We start from the raw sequence: 18,299 nt of genomic DNA, 5'->3' as shown, positions 1-18,299 counted from the left end.
ACAGAAACATAATGTCTCTTTTTGGCCACCACCCCAAATCACTCATTTTCTCACTCTCCTTTTTTCCTCCATCTCTACACCAGGTCACTACTTAGCATCTATTCCAACTAGTCCTGATAAAATGTACCAATGCTAGCAGGATCCTTTCACAGTGGACATGACATCAAGTCCTAATGTTGGATATCTTAAATATCTTATGATTGCCTTGTCAATTTTGCCTCAATAAAACAAAGCAAATATTTATGCATACATATATGCTAAAGATTGTTGCCCATTCGAAGAGAGTAACACATTAAGTTATATCACAAGTGTATCTCAGAAGGAATGAGTTTCAAGTGGTGGAAAATCTGGCGTTTCTGATCCAGACACCAGCATGAAAAAGCATAATCGGGAGCAGAGACTCAGGCAACACTGAAGCTCTACTCCGACAGAAGAGCGGGAGCGCGGGGCCCCTCCTTTAATTCACCTCATTTAACTTTTTTCATTTTTCTGTCTTGGTGAAACCCTAAAATGCCCGTCATAGTTGCCTGGCACAAAATCTTAGCCATGCCATACTATGAAAAGTAACTAGCTCACAGATACAAATGGGCAGACTTCCCAGCTCATACTGGAATTCCCAAATCCAGAGTTTCCTGCAAAGCCATTTTACAGTGGATAAATTTAAAAGCCTCCATAAGTCAAGGCTGACTCCCAAACACAAGCATCGCTCCTATTATGACCAATTCCTGTTTCTCTCATGGGGCGGGTGCAGAATAAACCCAAGCCTAAATCAAGTCTACAATCAGAGAGAACCACTGAAGTCACTGCAGACCTCTGGGCTGAATTCAACGCAATCACCACGCCCACCCAGAAAGCACCAAAGATACCACATGCAAAGGCCAAACCCCTGTGGTCAGAGAAGTTACATCAAAAGGGGAAAGCCCTAGATGGTTTCAAACAAACAGTATAATGTAATTCCAGGATCCCAGCAAGGGGATCACCTTCACATGTCAAATAAGCTACATCTCAGAAATTGCAGAACTGAGAAATCAGCAGACCCCCATGTCAGGCTCCTTAACTTCACTCCAGTCTTTGGTTCCAGGACAGTTTTACCAAGCCTGGCAGGCCAGCAGCCACCCAGGGATGCCCACTCACCACCCACAGCTGGCCAGTGACCTCCCAAGAGTTGGGCCTGACACCCTCTCCCCAAACCTAATCTGGAACACTGGTAACTAGCTGGCAGACCAGATTTCCTGGTCTGGTCAGATTTTTCACTGTGAAAAATTCCCCTTGGCATTCAGCACAGTAAATAGAAAGCACTTCAGAACAGCCACGGACTATGAGGCCACAGGAGATGGCCCAGGAGTGAGGCCCAGGTTGAAGGATGTGGACACTGTGGCCAGAGGTGCCACTGGATGGAGGCCCGCTCCCACTTGGCCTCAGCCATCTCCCCTCCACTCTCCTTCTCCACCAGCCTAGGCCACAGCCCCTCTCCCTCAGGCGAGGCCACGTATGTCACTCATGCTTCTGTTCCACACAGCCCGGTGCTTCTGACGTATAGCTCCTAAGGACACAAGCGAGAGAAATACCCCGACACAAATCAAGGACAAAAAGTACCAGACCCCGTCACAGAGACTGACTCACAATGCACAAACACACACACACACACATCCCACTTGTTGAGGCATGTCTTCCAAAGGAGACCCAGGAGCGTGTCACCTATACTATATAAGGGCAAAAGACAGACCAAAGACAATCTCTGTGTCTGTTAGAGCAAATGTAAAGCTACTCCTTAAAATACCTAACAGCCTGACAAAGAGCTCACAGATTGACAAGATTGGCAAGGTCCATGACGCTGATATGATGGCGCTGATGTCCCCAAGGCAAAGGCCCTTCCCGTGCACAGTGAAGCAGGAGACCAGCCGGGGGGGTTTCTGGGAGAAAGGTTTCTCGAGTACGTAACAGGGAGAGATGGTTTCATCACAGAACGTCCAGACCGAGTTTATCACAAAAACTGGTCATGCAAGAAAACAATTTTAATATGGAAAACATGACATTTTGTTCTTCTTAAAATAACAAGTCCTTCTATTATCACAGTTTAGTTTTGCTTAAGTCCTCTTGCCTGTATTATATCATTACTCCTACAGAATTTTTTTTAAAGCTGTCATTTTGAAAGGATTTCAGTATTCCTTCCGGGACCTTGTCATATTTTAACTCCAATAAAAGAATGCACAACTTAACTGTGTGGCAACATCACCATTTTAATCTTTTTCTTCCTGTGTTTCTTTATATGACACACATTAAACACAAGGTTCCCTACCTTTCCTCATATGCCACTGTGAAAATTCCTCCTTGGCATTCAGCACAGTAAATATCAGCAACCATTAGGGATGACGACAAAGTCAACCAAGAGCAATAAACCAAATAAACCACCCTGAGCTTCGCTTCCCACCCGGGGGCAGTTTGGGGCCCTCCAAAATATGTGACTCTCTCCCGACTGTGCGCTGACTCTCCTGGGTTGACCGTCATGCCTCTGTCTCTGGTGACTCTCTCACCCCGCCTTCCTCTGGCCTGTACCCCGGTTCTTGTATGCAGAAATAAATAAACCTTTAAAAATATATATAGTAAATAAAAATACAATGCCACTAACTGAGCAATAGCTCTCCTAGGTAATTTTACAAAAAGATGAAAACACTATCAAAAATTTTATCCTACCCCAATGTTCATTCAGAGCCAACATTATTCAAAACATTTTTTTTAAGATTTTATTTATTTATGCTTACAGAACTGGGGTGCAGGCCAGAGGTGCAGGGGTGGTAAGAGAATCCACCAGAGACAGATGGAGGAACAGAACAGGCAGATCGACAAAGTACACTGCTGAGGGGAGCAGCGGGAGGGTCAGGAGAGGTCTGCCACGCCATGTGGGTCACCTCCGGGATGGGGAATCACACTGAAGCGGATGCAGCTAGTTTGCAGTGCTGCGACACTAGGGAGGGCCATTCAAAAGAATTTAAAGGCCCAATGGATGAGTGGATAGAGAAACAAACAATCCAGGGATACAACTCTGGGATTTAAAGAGACAAAACTTGTCTTTTGTAGGCAGCATGGATGCAACTTGAACTTCTTAGCTAAATGAAACAGGTCAGAAAGGGAAAGATAATTTATTGATGGTTTCTTTCAGATGTGGAATATAAATAAAGTAAATGAACAACTCATGACAAAAATAACTTTCAGATTCTGTGAAATATATAGTGGTAACCAGAGTGGGGAGGAGAAAGAGAGGAGAAAGAGTTAGGGGTGTCAGCCTGACAGTGCAAGGGCTTTAGAACGCAGGTGGTTATTGAGGTCAGACTTACACACACACACAGGTGAAGACGGGCCCCCCAAATTCATATGGCTTTATAAATCAACAAAATTTTATTTTAAAAAAACACAGCATTCATTTTTCAATTCAGTTTTGGCTACAAAGGAAACAGCAGTGTTGTTTCAATGCAAGTACCAGTGCAGCCACTGTTCCAGGCCATCTGAAAATGGTTTCCTTGCCTGTGACATTTAGTAGCTTAAAGGAAATTTCAGTCACTCCATGGAAATTCCTTATACTCCCTAAGGTCAGTTTTGCAGCTAGAACTGCATAACTTTACCCCAGATAATGCCACAAACCAGATAGGTGTCATCCATATGTCAGTGTCAATAAAACATGCTTTCTAGAAACCAGAAGGCTTGGAAATATGTGTGACCTGCAGCACCACACAACGCTCTAGGTGCAGCCTCTTGAGCAAGTACTTAGCCTCCTAAACCCGGGCCCCTAAATTGCAAAATGTTAGCTGTTGTAAGAGTAACTACCAAACAGGTCCGTGAGAGGAAAATGCGGTCAGTGGGAAGCTTTAATAACCTCAAAAGGAAAAAATCTTGTCTGCTACTACCAGCCAAGCACCACCATTACAATGATCCCTTCTAGTAAGCTTCCAACTTTGTTTTAGCACATCTCTGGGAATGTCTACAATAGCTGAATAAAACTAGATTGCTAGGCCAATGAAAACAAAAAATAGTATCTCTAATACCAAGCAATATAAGCTAGACATTGCTGTTTTAAATTGGATGTTTCATATACTCTTTCAATTAAACAAATCCAACATGTAAAAATGTATGTTCACACACACACACACACACACACACACACACAAATAGCTTGGGGGATGACGACCTATCCCTTTAAAGGAGCCATCACTGATCCCACTTTAGCCACATCAAAATTACAAGTGCAGGTGTGTGCATGCAGTGTTAGCCCAGAGCTGAACATGTACTCCTTCTCTCCCATCCTGTTCTAACTTCTGTTCCTACGATGAGCTGAGCTCTGTGTTGTGATGCACATTCATCAAGCGCAAATCGTCCAATCCAGCACTGTCACCTCTCGGCAGTCCTCCAGCACCTTCCACAGGGTAAACGCTCATGAAGCTTCCACAGAAGAACAGCTTCCTCTCCACACCTTCCCTTCGTGTTCTCACCACATCCATTATACCCAGGAAGAGTATCTGCTCAAAAATACACCTTCGGCGTATGTGAAGGTCTTCACAAAACTGGCTCTTGTCTGGACAAATAAGTACTTTTTAAAAGCTTTCTGTTCTATGTGTGTCAAGATAAATCTGTCCTGCAGCACTGTGGTAGACCCTGCCAAACCATCTTAGAGCAAACAAAAAACTGTTAACTGTGGTTAAGTGAAACATCCTGTTTCTGGATTAAGCCTGCTCATCGACATGTTAATCTGCAGGGCCCTATACACTTTTCAGACAGCATCAACTAAGACACAGCATTCCACTCTAAAATACTGCAGAGTCCATTTGATAAGAAGAAAACAAAAAACTCAATCAGAAAACAGGCAGGAGGGTTAAATGACGACTTCCCCATGGAAAACATAGAGATGGCAATGGGCACAGGAAAAAACTCATCAGCACTTACCATCAAGAAAATGCAAATCAAAGCCACACTAAGATACTGGCTCTCACGGTGAGAATAGCCCATCTCACAAAGACCAGCAAGGACAAATGCTGGTGAGGGGATGAGGAAAAAGGCCTCCTACTCTGCTTGTGGCAATCAATGTACACCGGTGGCAATCAATGTACACCGGCCCAGCCCTATGGAACACAGTGCAGCTGTTTCTGAAAGCATTAAAAATGATCTACCACATGATCCAGCAACCCCAGGCCTAGAGAATGTAAAGTCACTACTTTGTGCACTCCAATGTCCACTGCAACACTTTACAACATCAGGTTATAGAAACCTCAAAGCCCAAAACCAGAGGGGTTAAGAAGATGAAGGTGTGGCATATACATGCAATGGGATATGGTTCAGTTGTGGAAAAAGATGAAATGTGGCCATTTGCAACATGCAGAAATTTAAATTACATCAGTAAATCACTATTAAATTCTAAAAATCTTGTCTTAGGTAATAACAAGCCAAAAATGTTATGTTCTATTTTAACCCACACTTCTTCTACAATGATCAAAACAGTGTCCTTGCCACTCCCACTGCAGAGGATAAATACTAAGGTCCAGCCATTAGCCACCTCACTGTATCAACAACCTTGACCTTTACCGTGCAAGCTGCAAAGACCAGCCTTCATTTCCATCCTCACCTTTCTCCCACTTGCCTTTATTTTAGTTACAGTTAATCAACCCAGCAATGAGATACAGAAGGCATGTTTACTTTAACCTGCTAGTTCACAGTCTTCCCTTGTTTGCCACACACCACTCCTTCACCTGAGCAAAACAGAACTAGTAAAGCCACTTTGATAAAGGCAAGTTGTCTTCTCGGGGAACATGAGGTTTTTGCTGTTATAGCTTTGGCTGTCAGCCTGGAGTTCTACTGACACCAACTCGTCGCAGGCTACTTTTCCACCCCAGCGGTAGGCTGCTTGAAGCTGACCCCAGTAAATCATCTGCCAGTGTTGAGGGGAAAGGATGTCCTGAAAGAACTCCATAGATGCAGGTTCTGTGGACACCACCCCCAACTCCATAGATGCAGGTTCTGTGGACACCACCCCCACCCCAGACGTCGGAACTACAAATCCCATGGGAAGCACTCTGGGAGCTGAAGGTGGAGTTAAGCAGCCATGTTTGGATATAAACCGGACATATGGGTTTCTGGGGTCTTTTGGCCTCGTGGCTCAAGGCTTTTCGCTGGCTTTCAGCGTGCTAATGGGGTTCCAGCTCAGCGAACTGGTAGGATGCATTAATCAATTTCTCTCTTTTTCCATGAGTTATTCATTTCCCTTTCTCTTATAAATAACCATGATTAACCTTTCTGTGTATGCCTGCAGTTAAGTTCCTTTAAGCACTCAGGGGAGGACCCAGTCAATGTGAACTAGGTTGCTCTGTAACACCAGGCTGGCAGTGACTGGTCTAGGCTGGTGAATGCCCCAGGACTGCTGAAAGGACAACCACACTTGGCAAACCACGCTTACACTACAGTCCTAGTTGATGCCTGATGTCCTGGAATGATTCTAACTCTCAAAGTATCCTACGACACACAACCTGTCTCTCCATGTGTAAAGCAGGTTTCTCAACATTAGCACAATTAACTTTGAGCTGTTATCATTCTTGGTTGGAGGCAGCTGTGCGTTGCAGGATGTTAACTACAGACTGAGCTCCACCCCCTGGATGCCAGCAGCACTCCCCAGGGACAACCAAAAATGGTGCCAGCTGGCCAAAATCACCCATTGGAGAGCAGTAGTCTAAGGAAAAGGAGAACCTATTCCCTGGAATTCCAGAGCAGTAAGAAAGATCTGAGTGGGGGCCCCTCCCTGGAGGCCCCTCCCTGGTGGCGCAGCAGATTAAAGTGCAGCACTGCAAGCTCGCTGCAGCTGCTTTGTGTGAGTTTGATCCCCACCCAGGGAGGTGACCCACGTGGCACGGCAGACCTCTTCTGACCCAACCGCTGCTCCCCTCAGCAGTGTACTCCATCAATCTACCTGTTCTGCTCCCCACTGTGTCTCTGGTGAATCCTCTCACTGCCCCTGCACCTCTGTCCTGTAACCCCATTTTTATATACATAAATAAATCCTTAAAAAAAAATATGTGAGTGGTAAGCTGATGCCACTGGGGCAGACAGCCAGTCTGCGAGTCCATCAGCCCAGGGGCAGGTCAGTCATGCAAAAGGACCTGCTGATGGGTCTGGGTCCCCAGAATGAGACCCCCACTCATCAGGACTCACGCAAGTCAAAATTTGAGCCCAGTGTTTCTCAGGTGCAAGGTGCAAGGAGCGGCAGTGACTGAGAACACGCAGTCAGTGTGATGTCAAGAACCTGAGCATGACTGGCCCTTGAGCAATGCAGGCTGGGTCACACGGGTCCCTCCCAGGCAGGTTTTCTTGTAGTCTTACTGGCAGGTAAAGGAGCCTACCAGAAATATGTTCTCTCACAATCCTCTTAACATTTTTTTCTCTTAATTTCAGGATCACATATAACATACAAAATAGGTGTGTATCACGAGCTCATGTTATCACGAAGGCTTGCAGTCAACAGCAGGCTAGTAGCACCTACATTCTGGAGGGGTCTAAAGTTACACACCAGTTTCTACCGACACAGGTGTAGGCGATGTTCGGGGTCCGATGTAACTGTAAACCCTATTCTAGATGCTGTTCCAGTCCTAGAATCTCTCCCTTTGAAGATTCTCACAGTCCCCACACTTCTCATGCATGAAGGCAGGATCCCTGGCTGACTACATGTACCCAGACAGAGAAAGAAGGGCGGCTATCTGCACGCCCATGCACTCAAAGTGTTAAGTTTTCTTAAATATTTCTTTCTTCTAGGAATTAGTTCTCCAATTAATGGGAACCTAAGTGGTTCCCTGGAAAACAGGAATTAAAGCTATTTTTAGATCGCAGGTAACTGCAACATTTTTAACTCTTCTAGGTCCTATTCCTCCACTCCTCTCAGACTACAAGACAGGAACCTGAAGTCCTGGGAGCCTCCCAGATGTTGTGAGAATGTTTTCTTCTCTGTAGACACCCAAACAGAAGCCATGTGATTCCACTGAGTTAGAACAGAAACATCAACAGTGTCTCTTAGTGGAAAGGAAAAAGTGCTTCCATCGTACATTTTTCTTAAACCAAGTCTGAGAACTGTTTGAATGAAATATCCTAATTAAAGGGGCATAAAGTCTGAAAGAGACATTTCTAGGTGTCCTGAGGGTTCTTTATCCTACACTTGACCGTGTCCATTCCCTCGTTTCCAGAACGTTCCTCCTCCCGGGTTTGGGACACTGTCTCCCCGTGGCCCATCTGTCCCAACGGACACTGTCTCCCCGTGGCCCATCTGTCCCAACGGCAACTGCTCTCAAATACAGTCAAGCTCTCCTACTCAGCCTCAAAGTCGCCGGCCCTCACATTTGCCCTGGGCCACCCTGCGGTCTCCTGCCACCGCCTCTCTGGACCAGCCCACTGCGCACTGGTTGGAATGGTTTCCTGCCCGGATGCTGTTTCTGCTCCTAAGACACATACTCCAAAAAGAAACCAAGGACTTGGTGCGCTGCCTCTCTCAAAAGCACCTCCACCTCAACACATCCAAGCCAGGAAACGGATGGCTCCCCACAAACCTGCTCTTCCGGCCAGACAGGGAGTAAAGCTGACTGGCGCACCTCCATACCTTCTTCCTCAGCCCCCAAGGCCAATCACCCCCCAAGTCTGCTGCAGCTTAGAGTTCCTGGTTCCTTCAGAATGTGCCTCTAGCCGGGAGCTGACCTCCATCGCTCCCACCCTGTGTGCCTCAGTCATCCTCGGCACCTCAGTGGTCTGCGAGGCCTAATCTGCAGTTCAGAGAATGCCAGTCCCCTCTCTGAAGGTTTCAGTCCATTCCAGCTGTCCTGAGAAGGAAGTCGAAGGGTTCACAGGCCCTTCCTGCCCCACCCAGCCTCATCCCTGGACCATCTGGAGGCTGCAGGGGTGCTCTCTGGGCTCCAGGACACCTTCCCCTGTGCCTGGAGAATGCTTGACCCTCTCAGGGAAAGCTCCCGCCATTCCTGCACGCTCACAACCCTTGAACTCTTCTTTGGCCCTTGACACCAGCCAGTCCGTAATCTTGTACTTTTTCTGGCTTCACCCCACCATTTTCAAGCAAAGATCTCTACTAATCTGTTGCGTTTCAACACACTTAGAGGTGTTTCTTTGACATTCGGGCCACTCATCAAAATATTCTTAGCTTCGAAGAGCAAAGGGCGTGTGTTCACAGACTATCTACTGCTGCTACTAGTGAAGTGATGATGGACTCGAATTCAACCAAAGGAAGTCAGGGTAGTAGTGCTCTTTCAACATGGACGGTCGCCACCTACCATGAGCTGGGCCCCCTAAGACGGGCGACTATGTAATGTGAGAGTGAAACCCCACCATCACCACAAGGACAGACCTGCTAGCTGTGAAAGAAATTGGAAGCTCGGCACTGAGGGTGCCGGTCACAGTGCTAGTGGGTGGTGGAGCCAAGCAGCCGCCATCCTGGTCCAGATCTCCAGTGACATTCCTCTGGCCCCACGGCCTCCCTCCAGTCACCTACGTCACCGTGACTCACTGCAGAAGGTGACAGGAGGCCTGCCTGGCACCCAAGGACAGACAGTGCCTGTGGGGCAATAGGTTAACGAGGAAGAGGTCACACTCACTGCTGAAATATTAAGTGGCACAGGCCTGACATCTTCCTCAGGGAACAGAGAGGAAATTCGAGTTCAGCCAGGGAGGCAGGCCTAGCAGAGCTGGTGATGTGGGCGTGATTCTAGCTCATCTCCTGGCTTCGAGAGGTCTGTTCTGAGAAGGTGAAGAGTCAGGGGTTAAGAGAGAGGGAGGGAAGAAGAGAGGGAAGGAGGGTGTGTGCATGTGTGTGTGTGTGTGTGCGCATGAGTATGTAAAAAGAAGGAAGTCAAGGCCTCTCAACACAAAAGCATCCCCCTGGCCTGTCCTTACATGATGTTCGTCTGGCGGGTCCTGTTTGCTTGAAGCCACAAGACTCCAAACAAGCCTAATAATCCAACTCATCCAACCTAACTGGACTGACGGTCCCCCGCTTCCTAATGTGCTGTGTTCACCACCGAGTGTGGCGTGCTCCTCTTGCATCCTGGTATCAGAAGCCCGATTTCGACAACTCACAAAGGCTTTGCCCGTATTCTGGTTTTGATCCATACCAGGTATTTCTTACAGTCTTGAGATGTGCCCCCAACCTGTTCTGATGATCCAGACTACACAGAGAACATAAAACCTTGCAAAGAAAACACGTGAAGTGTCTTCGGGATTCATTGTTAACTGTGGTCAAAGAGAGAGGTGTGGTAGGTTCTGTATCACACTGACTGGTCCCAAAATGTCCGTTTCATAGTCCGAAACACTGCATGGACATAAAGCTCATCAAAGAGCATCTAACTCATCCTGACAGAACTACGTAACATCAACCAACAATGTGGTTGTAAATGCTAAAGGTAAAACAGTTGAACTATATAATGTAGAATTTACATTTGCATTCACGTGGATAAATCTGGTAAGTATGATGTTGAAGGGTAAAAGCTTCATACCGAGGTATGAAGTCATTACATGAAGTCTAAAAACATGCAAAGCACTTTTATTTAGGAATGTTCACAGATACAGAAAAAGACCTGGAACTATTAAACATCAGATGTGATAGATATGTGCTATTCCTGGGAGAAGGACAGTTGGCTACTGGGAAAGAACACAGGTGAAGCTTTTATCTCTTAAACTTAGACAAATACTGGGAGATTATGAGATTCTTCCTGGTTTTTCATTTCTCAAATATCTCTTTTAAAGGAAAAAGGGTAATATTAAATGAGTACGAAATTAAAACTCACTCTAATAAAGGATGAGCTGAGCAGGACGGAGAAAAGGAGCATGGGGTTGGAGCAGGGGGAGGAGGAGGAATTGTGGCAGAGAGAGACTGAAGGGGAAAATGACCTTTCTAATGGCGATCTGCATCTATTAATTGCTCCTGGGTCTACCCAATGTCTGAATATCAACACTTACACAAACAGGCAATGAGTTTGATGTGCAACCGTCGCAGCGGGCCTTATAGTTCAGCAATGTTTAAATCATGACCCTTGTGCTCTATTAGCAATGAGCACACATTCCAGATAACCAGGATTTATCATAATAACTTCCCCTGACTCCAACCACAGCTGCAACCCTTACAGACAGTGTGTTGTTTGTGGTTACGGGTTTTGGAGTCAGACAAAACCCTTCCACTACGGTCATCCGAACAAGCTGTCAACCTCCTCAAACTGAGTGCCCTGGGTATAAAATGGCGCACATGATAGCACACCTCCTTAGATAAACCATCACATTAAATTAATACCAGTGCTGAATTGAGCACAAAGGAAATAGTAAATGCTCAATAAAAGTCGGCTACTATTATTAAAGTGATGTAATTCCAATAACAAAACAATTTCCAAATGGAGTTCACTGACCCATGTGTCTGTGAAATGTAACTCCATTAGAAACACCCTAGTAAAGCATCCAAGACACCCCTCATTGGTATTATAAACTGCAAATTTCTGAACACTTTCCCACAGATCCACAAATAAAATATTGTTTCCTTTAAACAATATGTAGAAAGTCAAAGGCAACCCAAGACAGCACTGAAGCCTCTGAAGTGGTGTTTCCACAGCTATGTTTCTAACAGCAGCGTTTAAGTGACAAGAGACACTCTTTGTTATTAACTGTGGTCGAATATAAACATTGGACTTATTCACTGCCACAAATAGTCAGCAATCATGTAAGCACGATTTATGGTACCCTTAGGAAACTACACAGTATTTTTATATCCTTCATAATTCTCACCTCTCTGACAATGGGGGAAAACAAAATCCTGAATGATAAAATAGCTACTGGGGTTCCAATTCAAAACAGCTTCTTTGGGCGTCTGTCCAGCCCAGTCTGAGGATTCTGGGGTCAAGAACAGCATGCCCTAAGCGCTTGCAGCGCCCCCGCTCTGGGTGTCTCTGGCTGCCTGCCTTTTCTCATCCCGAATTTCCCAGAGCAAACAACAGCACTGGCCATTAAGCGAGGGTTTCCAGCACACAGAAATCCTCAAACAGTGTCACCGTGATTCTTAAGTATCTGCAGGCTCCAGTCATGGGTGCTGTCACCCGACCAGAGAGCTCTGGCTCATCCTCAGCTGGTCCTCATCAGACCCCTGCAGGAGAGGTCAGCACAGCTGCACAGCCCAGCTGCCCTAGGCTGGCTCACCTGCTACGCTGCAGTGACCTCTTCTACGCCACCTTCACATCTTCGTGCCTCTGAAATGAATTCCAGAAAATGTTTGCCCAAGATACCACTTAGCTTTGATGCAACAACACTGTAAGCGTGCTGAACTACAAACTCTGGAAGCCTCTACCAAGCCTGAGACCCGAGACCTCTGTCTTCCCAGTCACAGGAAAGGATGTGCAGGGGAAGGGGGTTGTAATAACCACTAACCAGGTTGGACACTAATCTCTTAGGCAAAGCAGCCATTTCTCAGCCAAGAGAAAGGACCTAGATATCAAAACATACAGCTATGTTTGAATAACATATAATAATTATTATTGCTCAAGGGCTTATTCTAAACACTAACTCATTCAATCCCACAAACAACCCATTACTGTAGGTAGTATTTCAATTTTACAGTGGAACACAGAACAGCGAAGTAGGCTGACCACAACGTCGGTGGTCAGGAGTGGCTGAGCGCAGATACAGACCCCACCAGACTGGTCTGGCCTATGTGCTTATCTCTCCTGCACCATCTCGTCAGTTTGCTTTTTTTTTTTTTTAAGATTTATTTATGCACACAGAACTGGGGTACAGGCCAGAGGTGCAGGGTGGTGAGAGGATTTACCAGAGACAGAGCAGGGAGCAGAACAGGCCCACTGATGAAGTACACTGCTGAGGGCAGTAGCAGGCGGGTCAGGAGAGGGCTGCTGTGCCATGTGGGTCAACTCCGGGGCGGGCGGGGATCGAACTCATGCAGAAGTGGCTTTAGCTTCTTAGTGCTGTGCTTCAACCCGCTGCACCAACAGGGAGGGCCCTGCTTTTTAATTATGCAAAAAAATACACTACCCTCATTTTTTAAAAGTCAATGATGTTCCTTGGTCACCTTCCTCCCTTCCTCCCTCCCCCAAAATAAAACTAAGCAAAAAGGAAGTGGTCCAAGGAATACCACCGGTGGGAGGGAAGGAAAAAGGCAACATGTCCAATGACTAACCAGGAAAACATGTCAAACACACATGGCTGCAGGACTCTAAACAGAAACCGCCCTCAAGGGAGCCAAGGACCACCTGCCGGGAGCAAAGGGTTTTAAAAGCTTTTAAAGCTGTCTGGGTCTACATCCCTGCTTCAGTCTGACAGTAATTACTTTTATAGCAAGCCGGAGTTTACAGAGACAAACCCTCAACAGTAAAACACTTACCAGGGGACACTTGGAATTATGAGGGTCCATTTCTTTGGAGAAAGAAAATGCCCAAGTATCCTTTTCCATTTTGGGGGAAATTCATATGTGATTAATTTTTAGACTGGTTTTTATTCCTAAACAACTCCAAATTCTTCTTTACAGGAGCAGCAGCTTAAAATTTACAACTAGGATATTCACTAAAAGGAAACCCAACTTAAGGTGGCTTTCATAATTTCACAGGACATCCGGAGTGGGCTTCAGGCACTGACAAGTCTGTGGCTCCCAGGATACCCGTCATAAACCCAGACTGTGCTTTCTGCCCCTTACCCTGGTTCTCTCATCACCCAAAATGGCAGCAGTAGCTCCAGACATCACACCCAATGTCACAGTAGACCATGAATCTTACGCATTTTCGCCTTGATACAAAAGCAAATCTTCCCCTCAGTCTCAGTCTCCAGCAGACTTTCTATCATGTGTCTCTGGTCAGAACTAAGGTACATTCTCTCCAAATCGACTTAATAACTGAATTAGAGAGCAGTGATCCTCTGCATTAAATGCATCTCTTTTTTCTTGTTCTACTCCCCACCCCCACGTAGAGTCTAATGGTCAGCTAGACTGAGAAGCACTGAGTCAGAATCATCAGAATGACCTAGTCATGTGTCCCTTTGTCACGTGGGAGGGGGTGTAGACACCTGAACACAAGCTGAGTGGTCAGAGTGACAATGCTGCCTGGACCCCCAGTAGTCTAGATGGCCACTTTACAGGTGTGCTTTCGGACTCTTCACACCACTTTAGTCAATCCTCAAGCCTTTCTGCAGCAGGCCTAGTTTATAAAGAAGGAAACTGAGGCTCAGGTTTAGGAAGTGAAAGTCTTCCCAGTCTTCCAAATCCTCACATATTTTAATGCAACAGCAACTGGAAACTCATTTCCTTGAAAGGAATTACCATATGAACCAATGACCACATGAATCATTTCTCTGAAACAATGAACACAGATGGCAAAAGGGCACTTTTACACTGCCCTGAGAAAAACAAAGAAAAGTTAAAGCCCAAAACTATTAAGGCCAGAAGAACCTAAACCAAAGACCAGAAGACTCAAATTCTAGTCCTGGCTGCCACTCACATCCTTCTCCACATCTATGACAGGAGCAGTCTCACCCATGCGGGCTGGGAAGAGGGGAGAGGTGAGGGTGGAGAAAAGGGAGACCAGGAGGAGAGCAGGACAAGAGGGGGTGAGGAGGGAGAAATCCAGACCAAGCACTTTGGAAGCGCTGAACTCTCGGAAGATGACTTTACATAACTATGTGAGGGCTATTTGTTAAAACATCTATTTCCCTCTAGAACAAAATAGACTTCTCAGGAACACTTGTTGAAATGTGGCTTAGTGCTCTTTCTGGCAAATATGCCATTCATTTCTACAGAATCACAAGCATCTGAAACTGGAAACATCCCATGAAAGGCTAATAAGTGTCTAAACTGTATTGAAAGAGGAAATGGTTTGCTCTAGGAAAGGAGTGAAAATTAAAAAGACCTAAAAAGCCATTTAAACAGACTCTACGGGCTCCTGTTAATGTGTCCAAACCTCCCACCTGGGCTCAGGGTCCCAGGCTGCTCTCGATCCCCTCCCCTTCCGCTCCCTCCCAGCAAGCCTGTGCAGATCAAGTACTCTCCCTCCACTATCTCTTTCCCATAATGTCAAGTTTCTGCTGAAAATCTTTGTGATTCTGCACAGGAGAGGGCCCGTGTTCCCACCTTGTTTTCCTGGTCCTCCATCATCAACATCTCGTTCTGCACCCATCCTATTCGAAAGGAAACCCCCACGCCAGCCAAACAGGCTCCTGGGGGCTCAGCCTTCTCAGCTGTTTCCAGTCTGACAGGGCTCTAGGCGTCCCTTTAAACAGCCCCGAGTTCCCAGATTCCCAGCAAACCTTCTCCACCCTAAACTACAAACTGGCTTCTGACCAAGTTAGGATACTAACTTGCCACTGAGTTTTTCACCTTTTAACTGTGCATCTGCGTCAGGCACAATTCTTAAAGAATTCTGTCATTCAGACAGGAGTTCAAGCATGTGCCCTGGATGAAACCCGACTCAACTATCAGGCAATAAGGACAAGCACAAGGGCCTGTGTCTTGCTACCTCTGGGTATCTCAATCCCAATACTTAACACATTACAGATGCTAAGTATTTGCTGATTGCTGCATAACTGAACTCAGCAGAAAGCCTTCCGGGCCCAGAGCAACGCCTCCAACTTCTTTGCATACTTTTAAAACATTCAAGACATGGAAATGACATAAATCCAACAATTATGGGGTGGATGCAGGAAGCATCTTACAGGGCAATTACAAACAGAAACCATGTAAATACACAATTCTGAAAAAGCACAAGATGCCCTTTTTGCCAAAACATCTGAAAACATAAGCAATTTGACCCAGTTGCTTGTTATTCTCTTAGCTCCTCCCTCCGCCTCCCTCCTGTCCTTCCTTGACTTCTTGACTCTCAGATGTTATAGGCTCAACTGGTTCAGCAAACAATTGACCTAGACTGCAATTTCGAATGACCTAAACAAGCAATTTCCAAACACAGCAGAACCCACTAATGCCTCCTGGAACTAGGGCACGGGAAGCGGAATCAAGTGACGGCTCTATTGTCCTGCCGCCGGCCCTACCAGCGAAGGAGCAGTAAACTCAGGTGTCTCCACGTAATCCAGGGCCCTCAAGTCTTTGGAAGGAACCAGATGTGGAGCAGCCTGCACGAGGGCAGAGTGGTGGTAAGTTGCCAACGGCACGTGACCTAATGCTGGGTTTTTGTCATCTTCCGGGCAAGAGTTAAACATAAAGAAAAAAGTGACTCTGTTGCTCTCTTAGGCGTACCTACAAATACACTCCTGACGGTACATACCAGCAAGAATCAAAAGGAATAAGCTGCCCATTCAGATTCGGACAGGTCTAACATTCTGGAAAGGAGAGCTGACAGCTGGCCCCCAGACCGAGGAGCGGACGCTGGCACAAGAGGCTGGTGTCCTGCTGGCAGAGCTAATGCACAGGCACACAAATAGCTTTCTATCAGAGGCCAAATGGGCTTTGCCTTCTGCCTCTCTCCAGACCGCCCTCTGCATCTCCCTGGCTCTGAGGGAGCCGCTACAGCTGGTAAGAGGAGAAGGTTCATGGACCCCCACTGCCAGGGACACTGGTAAAAAGCAAGCTGCAGTCTTCAAGTTAAACACACACCTCCTGCACACAGGTCCCCTTCCCATACTCCTGGGCGTTACAGCCCCTCCTGCCACCCACCCCCACACATACTTAATGCCATCAACCAAGTCAGTGCCCTAGACACATGTCCCAAACAAAGTGATTTCCTGTCCACACTGTGCAAAACCAAAGAGGTCACACAACCAAAAGGAACCCTGGGCATCATCCAGAAAAGTGGAGCAACTTGCTTCTAAAATTACAGGGATGGCTCATTAAAGTCTGCCCATTAAAATGCATTTCAGTTCATTCACTGTGCGAGTATCTGCTGTTCCGGGCACAGCGCTGGGTACCTGAGACACGATGTTCGGATCTTTTCATCTCTGATAATGCAAAATGTTTGGGGGGGAGAGGGTGAAGTTGACATGGAGAACTTTTCCCAGAGATGTCTACAAACAAGTGAGAAGAGATAAATTCTCTAGACTGAGATTGTTGAATTGAGACACCAAGGAAGAGATAAAGTCCCAAGTGACCAAGCCAGGCTGGACAGGTCTCTGTGAGAGGGAAAAGGGGAAAGCACAGGCAGCTCCAGAAGGACCAGTGGGTTACAGGTGTGGTCAGGTGGGTTACAGGTGTGGTCAGGTGGGTTACAGGTGTGGTCAGGTGGGTTACAGGTGTGGTTAGGTGGGTCACAGGTGTGGCCAGGCGCCTTCCTGGAGCTAATACCTCCCCACTACCAGCTGCCTCCCTAAGCCAGTGTTTCGGCTTGAATTCTGCCCACCTTCCTCCTACAAAGACTCTTCTCAGCTATTCCAATTAAGCACATCACTCCTGACTTCTGTATCCACCCCAGTTTTTCAAGCAACAGGGCGCAGGAGAGGAGGCATCCGACTTAACCAGGGTGTATAATTCCCTGCGTGCAGGCAGTGCTCATCAGGCCGGTCTGCTTGCCCTCCCAAGCGCCAATCTTTGAACCCTCCTTGGCTGGAGGAGGGAAAGAATGCGCAGAAAGCGCACAAAGCCAGGTGAACTTTCTGGTTTGGCAAATGAAGAACCAAGACCAGACCGTCAGGGGAGATCAGAAAAACACACCGAGCGGTGAACTGAAGGTGCTCCGGAAGAGTTCACACCCGGCAGGTTTTCCAACCATCCTGCAAACTCTTTTCGAGCCGCCACAAAGCAAAACAAGTCAACCTACAGGCTGTTTTGTACCAGTCTGAGAGCAGCTTTTAAGGTCCAAGGACCCTAGCGCTGAAAGCCTAGAGCCGGTTCAGCACCCCGGGGTGCCCGGTAGAGGCCGCCCGGCTCGCGGGCCAGGGCTCCGCCGCGGCCGCGGGGTGGGGGCGGCCGAGGGGACCTCGCCCCGGCTGCCAGGGAAAGAAGGCTCCAGGGCCTCCGGCTGCCAGACGAGCCTCCCGACCCTGCGGAGACGCGCCCGAGGCCCGGGACCGTCCGTCTCCCCCGGGAAGAGGCGTCCCCGGCCTCGCCGCCCGCGCCCGGGTCCCCGCGTACTTTTGGTGGCCGCGATGAGGTTCTTCCCGTCCTTGATGAGCTCTTTGATGAACTTGTTGGTCCGCTCGAGCTCCGCTTCGTGGGCGCGGATCCTCTCCCTGAACCACGGGCTGTCGAGGTAGCAGTCGCTGAACTCCAGGGGCTGCAGCCCCATGACGGCAGCGGGGCGCGCAGAGCAGCCCCCCGACCCCGGCGGGGCGGCTGCCAGGTGCGGGGCGGC

The 18,299-nt window shown here is 47.3% G+C and overlaps 1 protein-coding gene across 1 annotated transcript in view; it reads right to left on the bottom strand.

Moving 5' to 3' along the window:
• The window catches only part of ARHGAP10 (Rho GTPase activating protein 10), a 220,674-nt gene extending 202,401 nt beyond the window's left edge, over positions 1–18,273 (bottom strand). Inside the window, exon 1 of the mRNA XM_004685315.2 lies at positions 18,080–18,273. Within this exon, the coding sequence (XP_004685372.1) occupies positions 18,080–18,233 (154 nt within the window). The 5' untranslated portion in view covers positions 18,234–18,273. The remainder of the gene's footprint in view (positions 1–18,079) is intronic.
• Positions 18,274–18,299: the final 26 nt, after the last annotated feature.

The sequence above is a fragment of the Condylura cristata genome, unplaced genomic scaffold, assembly GCF_000260355.1.
Source record: "Condylura cristata isolate star-nosed mole 26May11 unplaced genomic scaffold, ConCri1.0 scaffold00018, whole genome shotgun sequence".
Taxonomy (NCBI): domain Eukaryota; kingdom Metazoa; phylum Chordata; class Mammalia; order Eulipotyphla; family Talpidae; genus Condylura; species Condylura cristata.
Note: the sequence above shows the minus strand (reverse complement) of the source record. Positions and strands in the feature narration are given on the sequence as shown.